This window comes from Protomyctophum parallelum (genome assembly GCF_964188405.1).
Source record: "Protomyctophum parallelum genome assembly, chromosome: 16".
Taxonomy (NCBI): Eukaryota; Metazoa; Chordata; class Actinopteri; order Myctophiformes; family Myctophidae; genus Protomyctophum; species Protomyctophum parallelum.
Genome location: NC_139711.1, coordinates 31,651,898 through 31,675,282, shown reverse-complemented (window position 1 = coordinate 31,675,282; position 23,385 = coordinate 31,651,898). Strand labels below are relative to the sequence as shown.

General features: G+C 42.6%; 1 protein-coding gene across 1 annotated transcript in view; it reads left to right on the top strand.

Annotated features, from left to right (window-relative positions):
- The window catches only part of trpc7b (transient receptor potential cation channel, subfamily C, member 7b), a gene marked incomplete at both ends in the record, with an annotated part of 104,355 nt that overhangs the window by 58,785 nt on the left and 22,185 nt on the right, over positions 1–23,385 (top strand). The window contains 3 exons of the mRNA XM_083786307.1: positions 1,792–2,008; positions 3,440–3,673; positions 5,848–6,112. Of these exons, the coding sequence (XP_083642433.1) occupies positions 1,792–2,008; positions 3,440–3,673; positions 5,848–6,112 (716 nt within the window). The remainder of the gene's footprint in view (positions 1–1,791; positions 2,009–3,439; positions 3,674–5,847; positions 6,113–23,385) is intronic.

The following is a 23,385-nucleotide window of genomic DNA, read 5'->3' as shown; positions in this document are numbered from 1 at the left end:
TACTCCCATACATCAATTACTGTGTGGAGGTATGGGGGAACAACTACAAAACAACTATCCAGCCAATATTCCTACTTTTAAAAAAAAGCCATAAGAATTGTCACCCAATCTGATTATTACGCACCAACCAACCTATTATTCATTCAATTAAACACCCTAAAACTCAAAGATATAGTAGATCTAAACACCGCAATAACAATGTATAAGGCACAAAATCACCTGCTCCCGAGCTGTATCCAAGAGCTGTTCTGGCCTAGAGAGAGCCGCTACGGCTACAGTCTAAGAGGCACTTCCATTTTCAAACAAATAAATACTAGAACAAACATCAGAGAGAGGTGCATATCGGTCAGAGGGGTCAAGCTGTGGAATGGATTAGATGATGAACTAAAAAACTGTAGTACAATAAATAAATTAAAAAAATTGTATAGATCAAAAATAGTAGAAACATATAGAACATTGATATGATGTTTTGTTTTCTCGTTTTGTGTTTTGTTTTTGTTTTGTTGTTTTTTTGTTCTTTTTTGTCTTGTTCCTGTTAACTGTATTGTCCTGTCTGTCTTTGTTTTTGTTTTATGTTATGTTTGTATTGTTTGTTTGTTTGTATTGTTTTTGTTGTTTTTTTCTCCCTTCTGTTTGCTTTGTTGTACTATTTTACTTATGAAAGCCATGTATTTCTTAGAAGGGTAGGCACTATAAGCTTTGGCTTCAGCCTACACCTTTTTGGTCTGTTTCTTTTGCAAAAAAATGTATTGATTTGATTGATTTGTTATAATGACCAAAACAAATAAAACTCTACTCTACTCTACTCTACAACCTGTATGTATTGTGTAATTCTGAACTTGTGTGTGTGTGTGTGTGTGTGTGTGTGTGTGTGTGTGTGTGTGTGTGTGTGTGTGTGTGTTTCTGTATGTGTATGGCTGTATGCATTCCAATGTGCTTGTGTGTTCATATATGCACAGCTCCGGCTGCCTGCCCCTTTATACACTGGCTAGAACAGAATAATGAATAAAATTGATGGGAATAATGGAACAGACAACCCCCTATTTCGGGCTCTGGTGAGATTCCTATTTCACACCTAACCTCTCCTATACTCTTCCTGCACCGCACGTGGCCACTGCCATTACCGAGGGGACGGGAACAGAACCCACTGAGACATTCTGTTCACAGGCTTCAAAGAGTTCAGGAGCCAAGCCATCAAGCATGACCGTCTCATTAGCTGTTAACTGAAAGACAGAATTATTGATCAGGTACTATGTCAGTAATGCTTCTTACTGGATTGAATTACGGCCCGGTCAATGGCAGAGGCACAGGTTGTTGCTCGTTTGGAATCCACCTGAAACCTCCCATTAGTTTTGTGGTAGCATGTGTGAGACATGGGGGACAGTTATTAAATTCTGTGTGCTGCTGTTCACGGGGAGGAGCGTGGGTTCCCTGTGGATTGTTAATATTGTACACAGCAGGTTTAGAGAGAGATCTCAAATGTGTGTTTTGATGTGGAAATGTGTATGCATGTGTGGAGTGTTCTTGTGCATATGCAAGTACTGTACGTGGCAGGCAGGTACTGCACGTGTAGCATCAAAATGTATTCAGAGCAATCTCACTAACATGCAGGTGTAATCATCCCCTAAGGCTATCATTGCATTATTTCTATAAACTCTGACGACTATCCTCTGATTACACTGACATTGCAGTACTACAATCTTTGATCAATGGGTCAGCTAGCCTATGGCTATAGCACTGACATGATGTAATAACAGTATGCATACTTTCTGTCCCACTCCCTCCCCCAAGCTTGGTCAGATCCTTCGAAGCCCGTTCATGAAGTTTGTGGCTCACGCCGTCTCCTTCACCATCTTCCTGGGCCTGTTGGTCATCAATGCCTCAGACCGCTTTGAGGGCGTCAAGAACCTGCCCAACGAGACCATCACGGACCACCCCCGGCAGGTGTTCAGGGTCAAGACCACGCAGTTTTCCTGGACTGAGATGCTCATCATGAAGTGGGTGCTCGGTGAGTGACCAGATGCATCACCCAGGTGCATCCCCATTTTGGTGTTCCATGTGCTTACTCCTCTCTCTATCCTCCAAATCAAAAGTGGCAGAGCCAGAAGCTCGTTTTGAGCTTGTAGATCTGCTACTTGAATTTGTTTTAAAATATATTTTTTATCCCACGATTTTGTAACCCATTTTTCACCCCTGTGTCAATCATCTAATGTGATCCTGGGCTCTACACACCCTCCACCAACCTAGTCCCCATATATGGGCTACTTGAATTTGAATCCTGAAAAGTAAAAGTTTTGGACATATAAGGTTTCTTCCATGCGACAGAAATGATAGAGTAGAATAGAGAAATGGAGAGAGACTGTACAGAATTATGTGAATATGAAGATGCTTATTGACACATTCCCTCCCATTACTATAGGCAGGATTGTGAGGCCAGTGTAATGTGTAAAAATTGATTGATCGGCGACTAGGGATCACACACTGCAAAAGTTCACCAAGATGCGATCCAGACCCGAATACCCGATACATATAGGCTACATCATTGTTGTCATTTTGACTTCTCACGCACGTGCAGGATGCCGTGTTAGCGTGAGACCCACACAGGGCGCATCTCTCTCTCTCTCTCTCTCTCTCTGAGTGCACACCACACACAGGAATAGCCAGGCTACACAGGGTGACATGTTTGTGATAGCGCTATAGTGAGACAGGACGTTATAATCTTGAGTTTCATTCAATAACTCTGTCTCTCTCTGCGCGCGCGTGCACACACGCACACACACACACACACACACACACACACACACACACACGCACACACACACACGCACACACGCACAGCGCACAAGGTCCAAAAGTTTGCTCTGCACTGTTGATTGCGATGCGGTTTTATCAACATTATTCAAGTGAAATGCGTAACGGAAATATTGGTCTAATATACCAATATGTAGCCTACGACACAGGGATTTACAGACGGAATGAAGGTTATATATCTTAACATTTAATCATCTATCGATACAGTCGACAGACAGACAGACAGCAGTGCTGTGAGCAGTGTGCTCTCATTGGCTGTAATAGAGGCTTTATCGGGGTGCAGTTGTAACCCAGTTCATACTGTATGAAATCCAGTCGGCGACAGAGTCAAATTTCAAACGTGCTAGATATTCAGAAATGGTCGGGGAGGCGTCGGCGAGCGCTTTTATCGCCGCTGGATCTTCTCGCAGCTCCTTTCACACACAGCGAGCAACCTCTAATGCTGCGTTCTGACAGGCAGATGCAAATATACAGTCTACCATTCATTGTCAATGGAAGCCAGCAACGCGAAGCTACGAAGCGAATCCAACATTTGTACAAGATACAAAGCTGTGTGTGTGTGTGTGTGTGTGTGTGTGTGTGTGTGTGTGTGTGTGTGTGCGCGCGCATGCATTTCATCATTCTTCAGGTATGATCTGGGGAGAGTGTAAGGAGATCTGGACTGAAGGGCCCAGGGAGTATATTATGCACATGTGGAACATTCTAGACTTTGGCATGCTGTCCATCTTCACGGCGTCCTACACAGCTCGCTTCATGGCCTTCCTGAAGGCCTCCAAAGCACAGCTGTATGTGGACATGCATGTACCTGATGAGGACATCAGCAGTGCATCGCTGCCAGAAGAAGTAGCATACTTCACTTATGGTGAGTGATCCGCTTTGTATGACTGGCCTCACAGCAGAATGCTACATTTTTTAGGTGTACAGTAGTGCCATAGAGTATAGACGCAAACTCTGTTCACTTCATGGGGCCAGTCCAATGGCGGCTCTTCTACATATACTTCTATTGGTATGTCCCTATTTGAAGGCTTCAAATCGGGACAACCGGAAGTTTACGGAATGCATTGGAGTCTATGGGCTCGCGTGAGTACATGAACCACGTGACCACGCTGTTTTCTGCCCCCTCAATATCGCAACTCTTCTATTAGATGGCTCTGAGTTGTACACACTTGAAGATGTGCATAATGCACAAACATTTATACAAACTACATATACATAAGCACACACACATAACCACACACACATGCACGCAAGCACGCACACTTATAATTCGTGCCTAACCACTCCCATCTAGTTAAGCCAAGCACTCTCAACGTGTGCAGAATGGTTTGTTAATTTTATTGCACAATACTGTAGGCTACACCTTCCCTTTCTCTTTCTGCCTGCCTCTCATTCAGCCACTACACCTCTGTGAATACCCCCTAAACACCCATCCAGACACACACCTCCCGCCATCTCTGTGCTCTCCCACCTCAGTTGGCCACTTAATCAGGCTCCCTCTCTAAAAGGTCCTATTTAAGGTTGATAGGGCTCAAATGAATGCTTCTAGTATGCACCACATTTTTACTAAAACAAAAATCTATATTGTGCTCGCAAAAGTATTTTATGGGCTCAATGTAATACATTTGGGCCTTGTTAATGTGCATTATAAAATCACAGGTGTGCTGTCTGCTATATTGTGTATAGTGTCTGCAACCTTTCTTGTGCCCTTCTACGTGAAGCCTTTATCAGTGCTGTCATCTGGTGGCGTGAAGCTGTCATGACAGGAGCATCTTTATGTGTTCATTACAAATCACAATTTTCACAGTTACTTGATGGGTTCACATTTTATACAGACAATACATAAATATTATAAATATGTAGGAATAAAATAGAGGAAGGGTCACATAGTAATTATTATCCTGTCGTATGGAGGATGCATAATATGATAAAAGTCTTGACACAATCTTTATGAAAGTTTAATATATGCAGATGTCACTGCTGATGAAGGATTATACACACTTTTCAAGCCCAAACACCAGCCAAATTGGTGCAGAACTTTGGGTCGTGTCCAGAAAGTGTTAGATTTGATGAAAGAATTGAGAAATTTGCAAGCATTCATATGCAGACTCCCAACAAGAAGATGCTGCCAGGCACAAAACCTGCCTGGATTATGGACATTTTAATATGTCTGAACAACAGATGGCAATTTGTAGTGTTGTCAGAAACCATGCTACACACACGCACATGCGCACACACACACACACACACACACACACACACACACACACACACACACACACAATATATATTTTATATAGAATAATAATAACATGATTGTGATTTTATTTTACTCAAGATGGCCACTACTCTACCTGTTGCGATTAATAGGAGACCACATGGCATGCATGAGATTAAGAAATCAGATATATTGTTGAAATAACGAACATAATTCACATTGGTGATGTCACTAAAGGGCCAGTTCATTATTTCAAAAGCATACTCAAAACCCACCTTTTCAGACTTGCTTTCCCCACATAATTATTAATTCCCTACCCCCCACTTCTTGTGTGTCTATCTTAGTCTCTCTCTAATTTTTTTTTTTAAATGTTTTTACCTAGTTTATTTTTCTAATAAAACGGTTTTTATTATTTTGGTCTGTAAAGCGACTTTGAGTACCTTAAAAAGCGCTATATAAATTGTATGTTTATTGTTGAGAATAACTGTAATGGGGTTGAGCGTGACTGGGGGACAAAGCTATATAATGCTATTTTAATGATTAATCATCTTACAAACTAAACATGACCAACTCCCCTCATTAGGGGAGTTAGAAACTTTGGCCATTTGAAAATACTTTACACTTTTGAGGGTGAGTTGGAAAAGGGGTGAGTTATCCAGTCACTACACATGCACGCACGCGCACACACACACACACGGATGCACACACACGGATGCACACGCACATGCACACACACAGTATACATACATACATACATACTGTACATGCATAGACACACACACATAGTTAATTTGATCAACTCTACCATCCTTCTCCTTCAGCCAGGATCAAGTGGCGTCCGTCTGACCCACAGATCATCTCGGAAGGCCTTTACTCCGTCGCCGTGGTGTTGAGTTTCTCCCGTATTGCCTACATCCTGCCGGCCAACGAGAGCTTCGGCCCGCTGCAGATCTCCCTCGGACGCACCGTCAAGGACATATTCAAGTTCATGGTCATCTTCATCATGGTGTTTGTGGCCTTCATGATCGGCATGTTCAACCTCTACTCCTACTACCTGGGGGCCAAGTACAACCCTGCCTTCACCACGTGAGTCGTTGGTCCTTGCAGGGCCTTGGTGTGTTTGCAGATGTAATTGGGCTGGTTGCTGTGCGTGTGATCATCTATGCCATGCTGTCTGCTGTGAATGTGTAATTCTCCTTCCATGCTCTCTCTCTCTCTCTCTCTCTCTCTCTCTCTCTCTCTCTCTCTCTCTCTCTCTCTCTCTCTGTGTGTTATTGCTACCACAATATACTGCAGAATGCATTCCCCCTATAGAAGAGGACTCCCCTGTGATCTCTCCGTACAGAGAGTGTTACACTTGTGGGACGGGACCTGTTAATGTGGTTGCTCTGGTGTAAGTGCTAAGGCAGGCACGGCAGCATTTCTACCATGTCAGCTAAAAGCCATTGTTAACTAGGTGAAATGAAGAAGTGAATATTGTGAATTATCCTTCCGTCGATAAGTTATCTTCAGTGTAAAGTGAGTGATCAGTTAAGCACTGGCAGGCACTTTACGTTTGTAATTTATGTTCCAACACCAAATCCACTGAAGGTGAAATGAAGTATGATATACACCTTACTACCTTCGTATCTGATCCACCACTTGACATCAATCCAATTAAAACGCTGTGTGTGCTTGAGTGAGTGCGTGCGTGCGTGCGTGCATGCATGCGCGTCATGTAGGTGGAGTGTGTTCGAGGATGCATCATGTGGGGCTACATTATGTGCATGGACATTGTATGTCTTTTGGGATTGTAGAAAAGAGAAATGTAGGAACTGGTTGTGAGAATATTATTATTCTTTCCTATTCATGTATGGAAGGTAATGGGTCTGGTACAGGGGTGAATGACAGGTGTCGGTGACTGGTTGATGTCGCCACCCAAGTTTACTAGTAGAGGAAGTGACACACGGTGAAGGGGGAATCTCAAAACAAACAGAGTGTAGGCCTGCACGGAGGAGAAGAGGAGCTCCAGGCGCCAGAGAGTGTTTTATGTTTGAACTGCTATTAAAGTTTAAACGCGCCATAATAATTAAAGAACAGTCGGGCCCGTCGGTTAGAGCATCACGCATGCTGCTGCTGTCGGGGATCTGCGTTGGAATCGAGGGTTACCTGCCGGCTGCCGGTGTTTGGCGGCTAACGGAGCTGCTGCTACCGGTGAGACTATTCCAAAGTGGTTCTTGGAGGATTATAAATACTAAGGGGTACCCCGAACGTTTTCGTGTTTCCGTTGGACCGTTGTTTGAGCAGAGAAACCTTTCATTGCGCCGGATTAAACAGTTATAGACTCTCGTGTGCGTGCGCCTCGTTTGAAGAAGAGGATGGACGTTGACTGTATTCTTTGCTTAAATCTGAGCGTGGTTTCATTCCGCTGACTTTGGGGGGGCTTGGAGAATATTGATTGGTTGTTGGTATTATTTGTATTTGTATTTATTTATTCAGCACAGTATAAAACTAGAACTGCACTCTGTCGAGTGCATACTTGCTTGTTGCACACTAGTAGGCCATAAATGGCCAACTAGTGCGCAAGCAGAGCGCGCAAGTACTTTCGACTGCTGTAAACTGTGGAATCTCAGTATCTCTGTGAAGGAACGTTTGAAATGTCTAATTATTAGGTGTAACTATTTGCTACCTATCTACTTTATGCATGTAAACACCTAGTATTATTAAGTATGGTTCAATTCTATCTATATAAGAAATACACTTTTATCAATTTAGAAATATTCTAGATCCCTTTTTAGTTTTTCAAAGAAAAATAAATCATTGATATGTGATGAAAAAAAAGGTATATAAACTGAATTAAAATATGTTATACAGTATAATTATTTTATTATTTATTGTAAATTGTCAATTGTTTTAAATGTATTTCATCTTGGACTATAGTGATATTAATACTAAATCATGATCAGAGTAATATGTGTCTCTAACTTCAATTTCTGTAATAATACTTTCACATTTGTTTAAATATACATGATCTAAAATACTTCCGTAATCTGTAGTTGGATTTGTATTTAATTGTTTAAAGCCTAATCTTGACATGAAGGTCTTTATACTTCTATCTTTCTCAGTATCATAACCCCAGAAACATAATGTTGTATTACTTACGTCATCATTGAGAGCAGTTATACATATACTATATAGAGTATGTAGTTGTAAGTTGATTAGCGGTATACTGTGGTTACTTTGCGCCAAAAACCGTGCCAGCCAACCCGCCACTTGATGCGTATGCAAATAAAACAGCAGATTTGTGCCTGGTTTGCTGGGACCAGATTACATAAATGACCATATTTCTTATGTCATCATTGAGAGCTAGTCATACATATACACACCATGTACTCTGGTCCCAGCAAATCAGGCACAATTTGCTATTTTATTTGACTGATTATGTATATAGTATACGTATGACTAGCTCTAAATGATGACATAAGACATATGGTCATTTATGTAATCTGGTCCCAGCAAACCAGGCACAAATTTGCTGTTTTATTTGCATACGCATCAAGTGGCGGGTTGGCTGGCACGGTGCACACAGACCGGGCGAAATTATTACTTGCGCGCTCTGCTTGCGCAAGTAACAATACAGTGAACATATGAATATAAGAAGGGAAAAAAGCCCAAGGGGCTTATACGAGGCCTCTACGTACCTCTATGTAAAGCACAATGAAACATTGTACAAGAAATATAGTGTATCCAGAATACATGATTGCAGTATTTAAAACAAGAACAAAACAAAAAACAACATGATTAGAATACTTGGTTATCTACAGTACATGATTAGAGAAAAGAAGAGATGATACAAAGAAATATAATTAAGTGATCTGGTCAATTAAGTGGGTCCTAAACTTATGTTTGAAATTATTTAATGAAGTAGAATTTGATGAGATTGCTGTATACAGTAGGTGTTCCATAGCTGGGCCCCCCTGTATCTGATGGAGAACTGACACAGACCAGTACGGAACTTTGGGAGATGATTTGCCTGTCTCGTATTGAAGTGGTGCACATCACTGTTGAACTGGAAAAAGTCTTTACATGGCAACGGAAATGAAATTGGCTAGAACAATACTTTGGTATGTATTTAAATTAAAGATTGGTCAAATATTAAGTTGTTTGAAAATAGAGGCAGAATGAGCAGACCAATCACTGTATGTGGGTATTATAAGTAGTATTAGTATTATAAGTAGCTCGCCAAATGATATTGCAATATATAAGATATGGATAAATTAAGCTATAATAAAGACAATTTTGATTAACCAGACTACGGAATTTGCCAATAATGCCAATAGATTTTGATATTTTCTTACAGACATGGCTAATGTGGTTTGTCCAGCTTAGTCTTTCATGGATTATTACACCAAGGAAGGTTGTTGATGTAACCTGAGTGATTGGAGCATCTCCTATAGACAGACAGGTGTTACAATACTTTATATTTTTTTATGTAAATATAATAAAATTATATATTTTTAATTTACAGTGATAATTTGTTTAATTTAAACCACTAGCCCTTACCCGTTGTGAGCTATTTGCCCCCCTTGTGGCCGCGGGGGTACTGCGCCCTGGGTGCGTTTTCGCATTTCTTATTCACTAATAAATTCAATATTAATCATTAATGTGTCAAATCGAAAAAGGGGCTTTGTGAAAACCTCCATATTATTAAGGTAAGTTATGTGTGAAAAGTGGGAGTGATTTGGTGCAGGCAGTGTGGAGCTATGACCGTGTTTCTGACACACAGACAGACAGACAGACACACACACAGACAGACAGACAGACATTGACTGAATTATAGTATGATTTTGAAATATTTTCAAGATCGTGATTAGCCTTTGCCATTAGAGCTGTTAAATCAGTATGTGAAATAAATACATTTGTATCATCTGTAAAAAGTACAGGAAACAAGGAGGACAAAGCTGCGGCCAAATCATTAATATAAATCAGAAATAAGAGTGGGCCTAGTATAGACCCCTGGGGGACCCCGCATTTTAAGGTGGCACTCTCTGATGATTTACTATTGATGATTTGATGATTATGAATATAATTTAAAAACCATGTATGAGTGATTCCAGCAAATCCATAGTGTAGTAACTTTTGAAGAAGAATATCATAATTAACAGTATCAAATGCTTTAGATAAGTCGAGAAAAGTTCCCAAAGCATATTCATTATTATTGAATGCAGTATGCATTTTATCAACCAATTGAAGTATAGCCATTTCTGTAGAATGATTTTTCCTAAATCCATATTGGTATTCGCACAGTATGTTATGGTCCTGCAGATGTTCCATCATTCTGTTAAAGACTAATTTCTCCAGAATCTTTGAGAAACATGGGAGAACAGAAATAGGGCGGTAGTTACTAAATACACTATGGTCTCCAGATTTGTAGATTGGAACTACTTTGGCAATTTTAATATCATTGGGTATTATTCCAGTTTCTAAAGATTTGGTGAAAATGTGGGTCAAGGGCTTAACAATTGAATTTCTAGTTTTTATGATTAAGTTAGATCTGACCAGCAGCTGAGTCTTTCATGCACATAATTATGTCCATGATTTCCTTCTCTGTAGGAGGTTTGAAGCTCTGAATAGAAGGATGGTGACCTGTCAGAAACTCAGATGGAGACCCGGCTGTAGGATTTATCTTCTCTGATCGAACTGTACCAATATTAACAAAATAATTGTTAAAAGCATATGCAATGTCAGATGGGTCAGAGTAAATTCTATTTTCATGAACAAATTGACATGGAAGAGTGGATGTAGCCTTTTTCCTATTTAGAAGCTGGTTGATGACTCCAGGTGGTTTTGATGTTATTTGAAGCCTTGTTGAATTTGTCTGAAAAGTACGTTTTCTTAGCAGTTCTAACAAGATGATTGTAATTGTTACGATATTTCTTATAATTTGCTACTGTATATTAATTGGGGATGGATTACAGATGAAAAAGTGCCTGATGATTTTTAGAGAGACTACGGATGTTTAAATTAAAAGTAGAGAACTGCTTTGTTTGGGGCTTTGGAATATCAAGTAGTAGACTATGAAATTGATCGATACTAAAGTTAAGTTTGTTTGCCTGTTTATTTGCTTTAGTAGGGAAAGAGACAGGGAGAGATTTCACAAGTGTACTGTTCGCCTTTGATTTTGTCAATTTTATTTGAGCATCTCTACATAAAGAATTCAGAGAACAACCCTACGATCCAGTTGATTTATTCCTTAGTTAATAATTTTTGCTGTGTGTGTGTGTGTGTGTGTGTGTGTGCGTGCGTGCGCGTGTGTGCGTGCACGTTCACTTAAAACTGTCCCTTTTGAATTCAAATTTTTAATGTCAGTCATAGCCATTCTTAATGGGATCTGAAACATCTGGCAAATACATCTTGATCACGTGCACTACAGAGATAATGTGAACTGATTTGTGTGAGATTTGGACAAAATCGGTAGGAACAGTGTGTTTTGATGCAAACTCAAAATAAATCTTGTCAGGCTGAAATTGGCATGACCTATATGGTTGGGTTTGTTGCGTCTGTACTCTAGACTAGAGTATACAGTCACATAATCAGAGCCTGGTCCCAGGTGGGCTCAGCGCCTGTTCAACAGTCTGATTGTTGCCAGGTGGAAACTGTTCAGAATTCTGATGGCATGTCGTGCCTAGCTCGAGCCGCAGTAGTGGTGTGAACAGATTGTATCTGGGGTGTTGTGTTGAGTGTCCTTGATGTTTCGCTCAGCCTTGGCTACAGTACAGTCAGAGTAAGCAAGGTGGAAATGCAAGCGTAAAATAGGATCATCAATTCGGATATAGCATTTTAATACAAGGTGTAACAGGGGTCCAAGTCTCACCTCTATTATCTATAATGCTATTCTCTGCTGCTGTTTATTTTATTATATCTCTGCATCTCGCTTTGTCTCTGTGTCATTTGATGTCACTCATTACAATAAGGGGAGTTGCTCATTGTCACTCTCCTTGTTTTCAGGAAAGGAATTTTTAGCCTGTGACATAGTAGTGGGCCCGGACAGGAGTCAACCCACAGAGTCTGGCGCTTGGAAGGACTAGACTTCCACGCGCCAGAATTTGGTTCTCCCAGTCCCGGCAGAGTAGTTCCGGAGCAACGGTCGCTACTGGGACGTAAGTCGGGATTTGATCAACCCCGGCTGGGTCGCCTGAGGGGGCGTGAGGTTTGTAGACCCGAAACCCCGTTGACCTCAGGAAATCACTGAGAATACGTCCCAGGTGCATCCATGCGATGTATATTTTTTAGTTATAGGTAGTCCGTATGTCTTTATTTGTCATCCTTCAAATCCTGATGAAAACCCGACCACTCTCTCTCTCTCTCTCTCTCTCTCTCTCTCTCTTTCTCTCTCTCCCTTACACACACACACACACACACACACACACACACACACACACAAAACAATGTCCATCTCCTTTATAGAGGCATTCCTCAGCTTTAAACTGATTACCCACTTTGTTCTGGTCTGTCTGATGCAGTTCAGTTGTTCTGAACTCAACTCAGTGCATGTTTGCCAGAGCAGTGTTGAGGTGGTGATCCTCCTCCACTCCAGTATCTATTCTGCCAATGTCTGTTTGTCTGTCATTCCCTCTGTTTGTCTGGCTGGCTGTGTTGCCGTCTCCCCTGCCTGTCTTGTAAGAAGCACTCTCTGTTCTCCCTGACTCACATGGTAGAACATACACCTACATAGATGGGATTTAGAAGGGTTGTACTTGACAGCTGGCTTAGAGACAGACAGACGTTGAACTGACTGGAACAAATGTCAGTGCGTGCAGACAGACAGACAGACAGACGTTGAACTGACTGGAACAAGCGTCAGTGCAGACAGACTGATTGACAAATAAACAGAGCTGAAAGTAGACAGGCAGGCGAGATGAGCAGGTAGGCATGCAGAAAGACAAGCAGAAAGACCGGTATACAGTACATGCCGATATAGACGGAGACTGATTAATGAGACTGCTGGACAGAAAATGACACACATACAGTAGCAGAACATTTGGACAAAGGAGTTGTTGCTTCTGGTGGGCAACAGGTGACAGACTGGGACGTACAGAGAAAGACCCCCCCGGGGACCTGTGGAGGAGAAAGGACGCTATCATCACTTTACATCATCATTTCATCATCAGCTCCATACAACAATACGCCCTTCATCATAACTCTTACTCTCAGCTTGATGGATCAACGTTAAGGCTTATTATCTGCTGGAGGGAACTGCACAGTGGTGCATTTGGATGTGAATCCTGCTGCTGTTCCCACTATTGACACTAGGGGTCAGCGTGGTAACAGTCAATTCGATTATTCAAGCATTTGTTTTGGTTCTGCCTGGCTACACTAATGACTTGTAGGTCATGTGTGTTATTCTGTGGTGTGTATCCTTTTCTGTGTATGTCCTTGCATGTGTGTGATTCTCTCTTATGCAGTACAATTTACAATTTAGGCATTTTAGCAGACGCTCTTAATCTAGAGCGATTTACAGTGAGCAAGAATAAAACATGGTAATACATCAAATACATAAAAAATAAGAATCTATAGTGGAATATCTATATAATGAAACTATGCGTATACATTGTGCTATGTCTACATAAAATGCTATCTACTGTAGGTTACATAAGTTGAGCCTTTGCAGTTTGCATACGCCTGTAAGGTCGTCGAGGCGTGTGCGTGTGCGAGTGCGTGTGTGCGTGTGTGTGTGTGTGTGTGTGTGTGTGTGTGTGTGTGTGTGTCTGCGTCTGCGCAGTGCCTCAGGAGGCAGAGCGGCCATCTGTGAGCTGATCCTTGGCTTCTCTTCATTGGCGTCTGGCTTCATGTCCAAGTGTCCTTGAGCAAAACATCTAACCCCTGACCTCTACCAATGATGAGCTGTAGTGTACCTTTCAGCACGCACACTCTGCCCTCAGTGAGCTGTAGTGTATCTTGCAGCACGCACACTCTGCCCTCAGTGTGTGAATGTGTAATGTGTACCTTGCAGCACGCACACTCTGCCCTCAGTGTGTGAATGTGTAGTCCTGATGTCAAAACCATCATGAAGACGACCTCCCCCCCCCATAGTTAGTTACAAAGCATCAACAGATGCTGGAAATGTTCTAATTTACCCAAAGAGGCAGAAAATAAAAGCCTGCCTACAAATTGACTACAATTATCAGGCTTAGAAGTGACAGAACGAGCACATATCCCACTACACATGCGTTAGCCACTGTCAGTTCTGAGCTGTTTCAACAAACTACATACACTATACAAATACTACTCTTAATCTACACTATACAAAAACTGCAACAAATCTATACACTATACAAAAACAGCACCAATTTTTGGTTTTGACAGAGCTTGACATGCTTAAATTGGGGACTATGATTTTCTACCGGGTATCTAGCGCTACTTCCGGGTACCGCCACATAATGAATTAAATTATCTCCAATCACAGACTGTATCAAATAACGAAATATGAATTAGAGAATGACTAAAATGTTCTCCAACCTAGACTGTATCGGATATAACTAAATATCATACATGATACAAAACCATAACCCCTGATGCTGTGTTCACGCTGGCTTCTTCTTTCTGCCTGTAGGACAACAGGGGGGCAGGGGCAAATATGTATTTTTTTTACAAAATAATATGGTGATTTCTTCTTTTTATTATTATTATTTTTTATTAAGCTTGAGCAGATACAGGCTATGGGAAAAATACATTCAAAGAGCCTATCAATGATCTGCAGCTACTCAGTCAGGCGTACAGTATGTGTAAACTGAATGTTGGATGAATGACAGTCCTTGAGCTTTGTGGGATTACAGTCACATACTGAGGAGGTGTATAGTCCTACTAGACTCCAATAAATTGCATCTGGCCACAAATGATCACAGGTTCTATTGAATGTGAAGGGGGAGGTGAGAAACTGACACATTGAGCCTACGACACACAGTATGGCATCCCCCTAGTACTGTACCTCTACCTTCACATTCAGTAGATCCTGTGATCTTTTGTGGCCAGATGTAATTTCCTGGGGTCTAGTAGGACTAGTAGTAAATATAAATAAAGAAATCGCCGTAAAAGTTTGTAAAAAAGGACTTATTTAGCCCCATGTTCGAATGCTCCCCTGTCAAAAATAGCAAAAATTGCTAAAACAAAAGAAAGCAGCAAAATAAAATATATACAGTACTCATCTTTTACTTTCACTAATAGCAACCTAAAACATGAACCTTGGTTGAAAAAACCCAAAGTTGTCCTTTAAAAAGAACATGGAACTAACAGACTGAAATAATGAGTTTTTCCCCCATTAGAAGCGTGAAGAGAGAAGGTGAATGGAAATGGTTAAACACGTGGCCGTTTTGTAGCTGCAGTTAAAGCCGGCTCAACTTGGATTTTGTAGATTTTGTGGCAGATTTCTTTGAAAATGAATGGTTAGCTTTGTATCTGCCAGTGTGTACAGTGTACACACTACACAGCACGGCAGAAGACTCAATTATTTTTAATGATCCCAGAAATTCTGGGATAATTTTTCTCCACAATTTAAGTGCTTGACAGAGTCGAACGTAATCGACGCAAGAATACAAAAGGAACGGAGGGTGAGAGAAATTCCTCCCTTGCGTTGCGTCGGTTACGTGATCTGTCTCGCTCCGTCAGGTTGAGATCTGATCCAAAGCCAACGCAACCAAATTGCTTGCGTTGCGTACCTTGCGTCGAGGACACACTGCCCACCTGGAGGCAGCAGAGAGCAATATTTTGTTTTCCTTCTCTGCTCCTACCACCGAAGCAAAAGGGAAGCCACTCTGTTGTAAAAATGGCATGGCTATCTCACATTATTTCACTGGACGCCAACATGACAGTTAAACAGGACAACGTTGTACAAGCTATGATAGTTGTGTAGTAGACGAGGGGTATAAAGGCACAATTAAGCTATTGCATCCAGCTATAGCACATACAGCATTGGATGATCTAATGAACATGTTGAAGTGATCTCTCTCTCCCATACTGACGTCACGTGCACCCAGTGCATGTAAGTGGAGGAGCCAGACAGTTATAGCCTGCAGAGGAGTCTTCTGACTTATTGACCCTCAAGAATATCAAGAGTATATCAAATCCTGCCCATGGTGGCAGAATTGTGTGCACAAATGTACACACTCTTACTGGGAACTGTCCGCCCAGCAGTCTGCCGTCACCCAGGCAGATGCGTTGCAAGCACCACAGTCTATTATTTGCTCAAGAGTTGAACTTACTGGTTTTTGACACATGCAAAGTAAGAAAGGCTATGTAATGCAAAAGACCTCTTACCTTCAGATTCCATAGATTTATTGAGATAAAATAATTTTTAATTATTTTATTAGTGGTTTAACTTAAGGGTTAAATACAAATTAACCTTGTGCTTATTCCTAAGCTCATTTCACTGGTGCCCCTTCTAAAATTCAGATTGATTTTGACTCTTAATTTTTAAACTTATAATTCAGATTTTTGAATAATTAATTCATAATTATGAATTACACTGATATAAAATCTACAGGATTAAATATATAACACTCAACTCTACAGTTGTGTATAATTTATAGTCTCCTACATACTTCCATTTGGTGACAATGTGATGTTTACAGACACGACCAACATGTACTATTACAAATGCTGTTTGGTTTGTTGACAAGCTAGCTTGCCAGATTCTGTGAGTGAAACAAGCGACCAGGTCTATGAAAACAAACCTAAAAGAAGTAACCATGGTTTCACCACTTGAGCCCGATTACATCAGCTATTTTCAAAAAGAATCATGAAAGCAAGTCCAAATAAGCAACTACACTTCAGAAATAATCCCAAACTAAAGCAACAGGCAACTATAGATATTAAGCTATATGTACAGGAAAACTAGCCCAAAGTTGCTTATATTAAGCAGAACTGGCAACACTGCAAACAAGCGCTGTCAATATATCATGTATACGTTTCATCCTAATCAAGGAAATAAAAAGCATGTCATCTTGCACCATTAATGACCTACCACCTGTTGAATCAGAATTCAGGACGCCGTCAGAGGATGTCATGATTGTCATATCCAGTCATAAGACATGATGAAGAGCACTGGCTTTTGTTAAATACATAATGTTTACACTACATTATTATTATTATAACAGTACAAATACAGTACATGCACTTTGAGCCATTTTAATACAGCAATGTACCGGACCGCCAACATCAAGAGTAATTTCTACTACGGCATTTCCGGGTTTTGCCTGCGCCAATCTGGTTGGATTCATTTTATTTAGTGACTAAAATAGTGCATTTTAGAGAGAAGCTGGGGACCTGAGACGCTTCCCAGCTTCGAGAATATACTTTTACCAAGGTCTAGCAGGCTTTGTTTCGGTAGAGTAGTTACATCATTTTGTTTATTTGCTGGGAATTGTAAACCCTCGCACGGAAGTGAGAAAAATGCTAGCGGGCTGTGGGCGTCAGTGAGAGACTCGCTGTAAGCACTGGACCAGGGCTACTGTCACCAAGAGCATAGTTATAAATAATATACTCTAAAGGTTGTCACCTGTCTTAATGATTGTTGTTGGTCTTTCTGCTTGATCTTCTTCCTCTGGAGTTCTCATCACAGTTTATGATGGCATAAATACTGGTGTAGTTTTGACAACGAACCATGCCATCATCCCTTGCAAGTTGCAACAACAACAAGGGGGGTGGGGGGGACCAGATCTATTCACTTCCTGAAAATGCAGTGTTGTTGCTTTCTGGAGACAGTCTGGTAGACCAAGATGGCCATCTCATAGAGAGGCACTCAGTCCAGAGTGACAGACAATGGCGGGTGTGCGTGCTGATGGTAGAGGCTCTACTTGCCCTCGCTCAAAACCCGATATATACAAAACGGAGGATGGAAAGGTGATTGTGGAAGACAAACTTTTACATTTTATTGTGGTAAGAATGAAGACACTGAGTCATGATGAAATTGTGATGCTGACAACAAACAACTTTTCATCCCAGTGGATTGAGGAATCCAAGCAGTTGCTGTTTGAGCTCTGCCCAAATACCACCTCACGTAATGTTATGCACAAAGGACCACAGAAGGACGTAAAAAACGTCAAGGCCTGTTTGAAAGCTTTCAATGAGCTCGGAGAAAATATTCCCCGGTTTGTCTCACACTACCTGGATGAGCTACCACCTGTGGGGTTCGGCAATATGGACGTCTCGGCGCTGCTAAGCAGAATGGAGAAGCTGAGCCATGATGTTTCTGGTCTGAGGAGGTCACTCGAAACACAGACAGATGTGAGCGTGAACCTCGGTGCTATTGTTGCGGCCCTAGATCGCTGGGTGACAGCTGTCACTGACAGCAGGGCTGTCACTGCACAGGAGGGGGTGTGCCCGCTAACAGCCCCTACTCACCAACAGGAGCTAACGTCTACCGCCGGGGAGCTACGGCTCGTTGTCCCGGCGGGTTTGGGCTCTGGTACTACTACTCGCCAACAGGAGCTAACGTCTACCGCCGGGGAGCTACGGCTCGTTGTCCCGGCGGGTTTGGGCTCTGGTGGAACCCCCAGTACTTCACGAGTGGGGGTCATTCATGCAGGGATCGCGGATGGCGATCAACATGAGGAAGTGGTGGATGAGACGGGTGTCATTACAACTGCATCGCCACGTTCGCAACTACAGTCCCAACAGTGGAGCGTTGTCGTGAAGGATGGGCGCAAGAAGCCGGTGTCATTGAAAGCAGCAGCGCGACCCAGTCACAACAAGCAAGCAAACTTGAAACGTGAGCAGAAGAACCCTGGCATAGTTGGCACGGGCACGGAAAGCAACATCGCAGTGGTGACAACCAAACTGGTGAGTGTGTTTGCTACTCGATTCTCCCCTCTTCTGGATGCGGATACTATACGTAATTATCTAGCTTATATGGATGATTTATCTACGGAATTAAATGCTTGTGGTACAGGGTGTAGGGGTGGAAACCTGCTAATTAATCACCTTATGTACGCTGATGATTTGGTTATCTTTAGTCCATATAGTGCTGGCCTTCAACAGCTGCTGAGTGCATGCTCACAGTACAGTGCTGACTTTGACATTAAATATAATGCAAAAAAGAGCAAGATTATGATTGTCCGTAGCAGGGAAGACAGACATTAACCTTTCCTGACTTCTATCTCTCTGGCTCTATCCTTAGTGTCTGCAGTGAGATAAAATATTTGGGCCACATCATCTCGGATGACCTCTCTGATGACAAGGATATATTTAGACAGCGTCGGATGCTGTATGCACAAGGAAACATGCTGTGTAGAAAATTTAGCATGTGCTCAGTACTGGTGAAGACCTCACTTTTTAAATCCTTTTGTACACCCCTGTACACCGCCCACCTGTGGTGCCGCTACAAGCAGGCCAGTATCAGACGATTGACAGTGGCATACAATGACTGTATGAAGCTGCTTCTGAGAGCTCCAAGAAGCTCCAGTGCAAGCCAAATGTTTGTCATTGTTGGGGTTCCCACCTGCTCTGCTGTGCTACGCAATCTTATGTATAAATTCATGTGTAGGGTATATGAGTCAGTAAATGACATCATTAATGTCATCACTAACACGATACGTAGTTCTGTCAGGTTCTCCTCCAGACTATGGAACCATTGGCGAACTTGTCTGTATGTTCGAAACTGAATATGATGGAACTCTTTTTATTGTATTTTTCTTTCTATTTTTTTATCTATTGTGTTGTTGTTTAATGTTTTGTAGGCTACTGTGATATGGATTCTCCTGAGTCTGCAATAAATAATCAATCAATCAATCAATCTGGGACAGCTTCATAGTGTCACAGCTGCCATCTTGTGGACGAGTAGATGCTTGCACATTACAGTGATTAAATCCGACGCAAGAGAAATGCAAGGACTCTGCATGTCTAAAATAACCTTGCGTGTTTTGTGTCCGTTTGACTCCCCCACACAAGGAACAAAACGGACTATGTAGAGGCCTTTAGTCGTTATGCCAATTGATTCCTTGCGTGTGTTTAAATACGTTTGAAAACTCGCTTGTACTTCTAGGCGTTCGGAAATTCTGACTGAGAGTTTCCACTAGGCAATGTGTCTATATGTTGCCCTGTTAGTTGTGTATTGTTTGTTTTGCTCTTGGTATTTTTGTATAATCTTTTCCCATTGGTTACTGAGTGTACAGCACTTTGATTCAACACTGTTGTTTTAAATGTGCTCTATAAATGAAGAGGATAGGTTTGGATTGGACACACATTTCTGTGTGTTGTCAGTCACTGCTGTTTTTATCCTACTGGCTCACCTGCCAGTGAGGAGCCCCCACCGAGAGGACGTAGAGCCTCCGGCCTACTCCTCCCGCCCAGCACTCTCCGCCCCAGCCAGTAGGAGTACGTGCAGTGACAAATATCACCCTCCCCGCCCGGCTGGAGAGAGCCTCTCAACAAAGGTGGATTCAAACACCAGGGGGTGTGCTGTACTTTTGACTTTCCGAATTTGGTACTAGAGTCTAGACTCTAGACAGAGAAACTCGACAGGAGAAAGTTGACAGCTTGACAACTCTGCTGCTGTGGTGAACATGCATGGTGGGAGCCAGGTGGAGCTACTGTAGTCGGCCTAATGATATCCCAGGAGGAGAGGTACAGTACACTGCACTGCAGGTGTCTCTCTCTCTCTGACACACACACACACACACACACACACACACACACACACACACACACACACACACACACATACAGTAAGCGTGTGTGTTCATGCGCATGGATGGAGACGGCTTAATGAAAACCAGGCTGTAGCCTAATAGCCACATTCTCAATACCCAGAGGCAGAGATACTTTCAAAGACAAAAACACTGTCGCTCTGACTCATGCACTACTATAATAATAACCACACCACTTTTTTATTGTTGAGTGCCTACGCAGTTATTTCCTCCTCACTCACACAAGTATTTTGTCTCCTTCGGGAGACAAAAATAAAGAAACCTTGAACACGCACGCACACACACACACTCTCTCACACACACACACACACACACACACACACACACACACACACACACACACACACACACACACACACACACACACACACACACACACACATCAACATCATCCACTCGTTCTTCTGCTTTCTCACAAAAAAATGATACGGTACTGTTTGTGTACACAGTCTGCACACAAACACATACACCCTTCTCTCATTTTTACATTTTCCAATCACTCGAAAGCACATGTTTTCTGTGTTTGTTCTCAGTGCCACATTCATGTACGCGCGGCACACACACACACGCTCGCGCGACACACACACACACAGGATTATGTGTTGGGTGGGTGAGGGATTGGACCTGTCTCTGTTATACTCAGCCATGCATGACAAGACCCCGATGGGGAGAGGTGGAGGAGGAGAGAGAGAGGGGGGAGAGAGGGAGAGAGAGAGAGAGAGAGAGAGAGAGAGAGAGCGCAAGAATAGCGGAAAGAGGGGCTTTGGCCATAGTTTAAGTTCATGTGACACTGCGTGTGTCAGACTGCCTGTTGAACTGAAACAAAAAAGGAAAGGTGGAAACTTTGAACACAGTCTAGACTTGGAGGAAATAGACAGAAGTAGCCAAAAGGGAGCTGACAATGCAGTATATCCTGGCATTTGTCAGTTGCAGATAGTGATTCATTCCACAGTGAAGTTGAGGGAGGGCAGAATCAATTTCTTCCGGCCGGTAAGCACCGTCGGCCGGTCTTTTTATAGGTCTGCCGGTCGGTCCGAATGCATTTTTAGCGGCCGACGTGAAATACGTCGGCCGGCCGGTGCGATGGGTCGGCCGGTCCGTAGGTGCGTCGGCCGGTCGTTTGATATGTCGGCCGGTCCGTGATTAGGTCGGCCGGTCCGTGATTAGGTCGGCCGGTCCGTGATTACGTCGGCCGGTCCGTGATTACGTCGGCCGGTCCGTGATTAGGTCGGCCGGTCCGTGATTACGTCAGCCGGTCCGTGATTAGGTCGGCCGGTCCGTGATTGGGAGGCGGTCCACCCCAGGAGGTTAGACGGGACAATAGTCCGATACGGGAGGGGAGGTGCGTGCGTGCGTGCGGGGGTAAATGTGTCAAGTCACGTGACCACTGGCTGTGCTACGAATATGAATTATTATTATTATAGCTAACTTAATAGTTCCTGCTGTAAAACACCCAATCATATCGTTATCTTTCTTCATATATTTTTTTTTCTGCTCTCGTTGCAAAAGACCGCCTCCCAGTGGAACGTTTCTTTAAGGTAAGTCATGGCTTTCTAATAGTCTAGGGGTCTGTGCAAATGCCTCTCGATTTATTGCTCTGTGTGGCACCTGGTTCGGATCCCGCTCATGGCAAACTTAAAAACTTTTATTTTATAATGTTATTTCGTAGCCTTTATTGTGTATGGACACAATAGCTACATTTTAGACTGTATCATTATTGTATATTATATTAAAAAAAATAGTTGTATTGAATTAATACATATTTAATTATTTGATAGGCAGGCAGGCAGGCAGACAGACACGCAGGCAGACAGACAGACAGGCAGGAAGGCAGACAGACAGACAGACACGCAGACAGACAGGCAGGCAGACAGACAGACAGACAGACAGGCAGGAAGACAGGCAGACAGACAGACAGACAGACAGACTGCCTGCCTGCCTGTCTGCCTTCCTGTCTGTCTGCCTGCCTGCCTGCCTATCAAATAATTAAATATGTATTAATTCAATACGGCTATTTTTTTAAATATAATATACAATAATGATACAGTCTAAAATGTAGCTATTGTGTCCATACACAATAAAGGCTACGAAAGAACATTATAAAATAAAAGTTCTTAAGTTTGCCATGAGCGGGATCCGAACCAGGTGCCACACGGAGCAATAAATCGAGAGGCATTTGCACAGACCCCTAGACTATTAGAAAGCCATGACTTACCTTAAAGAAATGTTCCACTGGGAGGCGGTCTTTTGCAACGAGAGCAGGAAAAAAAAAATGTGAAGAAAGATAACGATATGATTGAGTGTTTTACAGCAGGAACTATTAAGTTAGCTATAATAATAATAATTCATATTCGTAGTACAGCCAGTGGTCACGTGACTTGACACATTTACCCCTGCACGCACCTCCCCTCCCGTATCGGACTATTGTCCCGTCTAACCTCCTGGGGTGGACCGCCTCCCAATCACGGACCGGCCGACCTAATCACGGACCGGCCGACCTAATCACGGACCGGCCGACCTAATCACGGACCGGCCGACCTAATCACGGACCGGCTGACCTAATCACGGACCGGCCGACCTAATCACGGACCGGCCGACCTAATCACGGACCGGCCGACCTAATCACGGACCGGCTGACCTAATCACGGACCGGCCGACCTAATCACGGACCGGCCGACC